The 1,736-nt window shown below is 30.4% G+C and overlaps 1 protein-coding gene across 1 annotated transcript; it reads right to left on the bottom strand.

Annotated features, from left to right (window-relative positions):
• Nucleotides 1–256: 256 nt before the first annotated feature.
• LOC145847250 (thialysine N-epsilon-acetyltransferase-like) lies at nt 257–793 on the bottom strand. Its single transcript, XM_082953543.1, has one exon. It carries the CDS (start codon nt 791–793, stop codon nt 290–292), a length of 504 nt encoding a protein of 167 aa, XP_082809669.1. The 3' UTR covers nt 257–289.
• Between the last annotated feature and the right edge of the window lie 943 nt (nt 794–1,736).

The following is a 1,736-nucleotide window of genomic DNA, read 5'->3' as shown; positions in this document are numbered from 1 at the left end:
AACCTTATTTTTTTTGTCTTAGTTAAAAAGTTATTTTAAACAAAAATATTTAAATATAATGTCGAAAATAAGTTTGTTTACATTTAATATACTTATATAAAGTAAAAACAAAAATAAAGCAAGCGTAAAAATAATAGCTTAGTCTGTTTTTTTTTGAGTTTTTTAAACTTTTATAAAAACAATGTAGCTTAAGCATAAGCATCAGTTAAACTCCTTAAACGCTAAAAATTATATAAACTTTTAACTATCAGTACACTTTGTTTAATAACAGCTGTCAAAAAGTGTCAAGTTAAGACGAAATCAGGTCTTCAAATTCTTTCGTGTTGAACCGAAGTATGTGCCAACCCTCGCTCTCCGTTATATTCACGGCTCCCCTTCTCTTGTACATCTCCATCGGCCCCGTGTTCCACTCCAAGCAGTGCAAGTAAAGTCCATTGCACTCGTTCAGTTCACCAAATTTTCCAACTTCTTGTAGCATTTTAGAGCCAACACCCTTGTTTCTGTACGTCTCCTTCACAAAAAAATCTTCCAGGTGGATGCTCTTCCCGTGCACCATGCTGAAGTGGTAGACGAAAATAGCGTAGCCGACCACGTGCTTTTTCTCGTTGTCGTGGGCGACGAACGCGTGGTAGTAAGGTTGCGAACCCTTGGTAAATCCCCCGTCCCTTCTGAGAGTTTCGGCGGTTATCTTGACTTGGGATTCCATGTTTTCAACTCGGGCGAGCATCTTGATCATTTCAACTACCTCATCGCAGTCGCTTTCACGAATTTTGCGGACTGATATTTGATCCATGACTTTGAAGATGTTTCAAAATGTGTACAGTTGTTTGTTGAAGCTAATTTTTGTCAGGTCTATCTCTAAAAAACTGGAAATAAATTTATTAGAATAAAACACTAAGTTCGGTCTACATAATTATGTTTATACTAATTTCTGACAAAATTCAATTGCGCAAGAGTAAGAAATACATTTTATTTATTGTAATAGTTAACTAGAGCAACTTTGAAAGTTATTAATAAACATTGATTCTCAAGGAGAAATGTTTTCTTTTGAAAGCAATCAAATTAAGATGTTTAAAATAATTTGTTTGCTATTAACAAGTGTTATTTTTTTGTCAATCACATAATAAAATTAAAGGAAATATTAAAACTAAAAATATTAATTAACAAGTTGTTGTTATTTAAATCTTAAGTTTATACTAAAAATAATTTAATTTACACTAAAAATATTGTAGTACACATAAGCGATATATATTTATAAAGACAAAAAATACATCTAAAAGATTTTTATAAATTTATACATAATATAATGCTAAAAGTAAACTAAGCTTAATCCAAAAGTTTGATAAGTTATATAAAATAAGATGAACTTAGTTCAACTAAAAAGTAATTATTTTTTTAGAAAAACATCAGAACTGCCTCTCCCATCTGCAACGATAAACGTTTTCTGAAGGTCAAGCGAGTGAGTTTGAGCTCATCACGTGTTATTCAACTGTAAACTTTTTAAGTTACAAAACTAAGATCAAGTTTAACTGTTTTTTGATCTTTGAAGACGAACAGAAAAAAACTAACTGTCTTTCAACAGACATGTAACAACATTTTTTAAACTTCTTAATTAAAATTAGGCAACAAAAAAGCGGGATTTCAATGTGTAAAACAAGAAATTGTAAACAGTAATATGATTTAACTGTATAAATTGTTTACAACTACTTGTTTTTCATATTTACATGTATATATGC

The sequence above is a fragment of the Thalia democratica genome, unplaced genomic scaffold, assembly GCF_965202585.1.
Source record: "Thalia democratica unplaced genomic scaffold, ktThaDemo2.hap1.1 HAP1_SCAFFOLD_859, whole genome shotgun sequence".
In the NCBI taxonomy this organism is placed as follows: Eukaryota; Metazoa; Chordata; class Thaliacea; order Salpida; family Salpidae; genus Thalia; species Thalia democratica.
This window is presented reverse-complemented; position numbering and strand designations above follow the sequence as displayed.

Bases quoted from the DNA above. Each gene is read 5' to 3' on its own strand.
- LOC145847250 (XM_082953543.1), bottom strand. From the start codon at position 793: ATGGATCAAATATCAGTCCGCAAAATTCGTGAAAGCGACTGCGATGAG.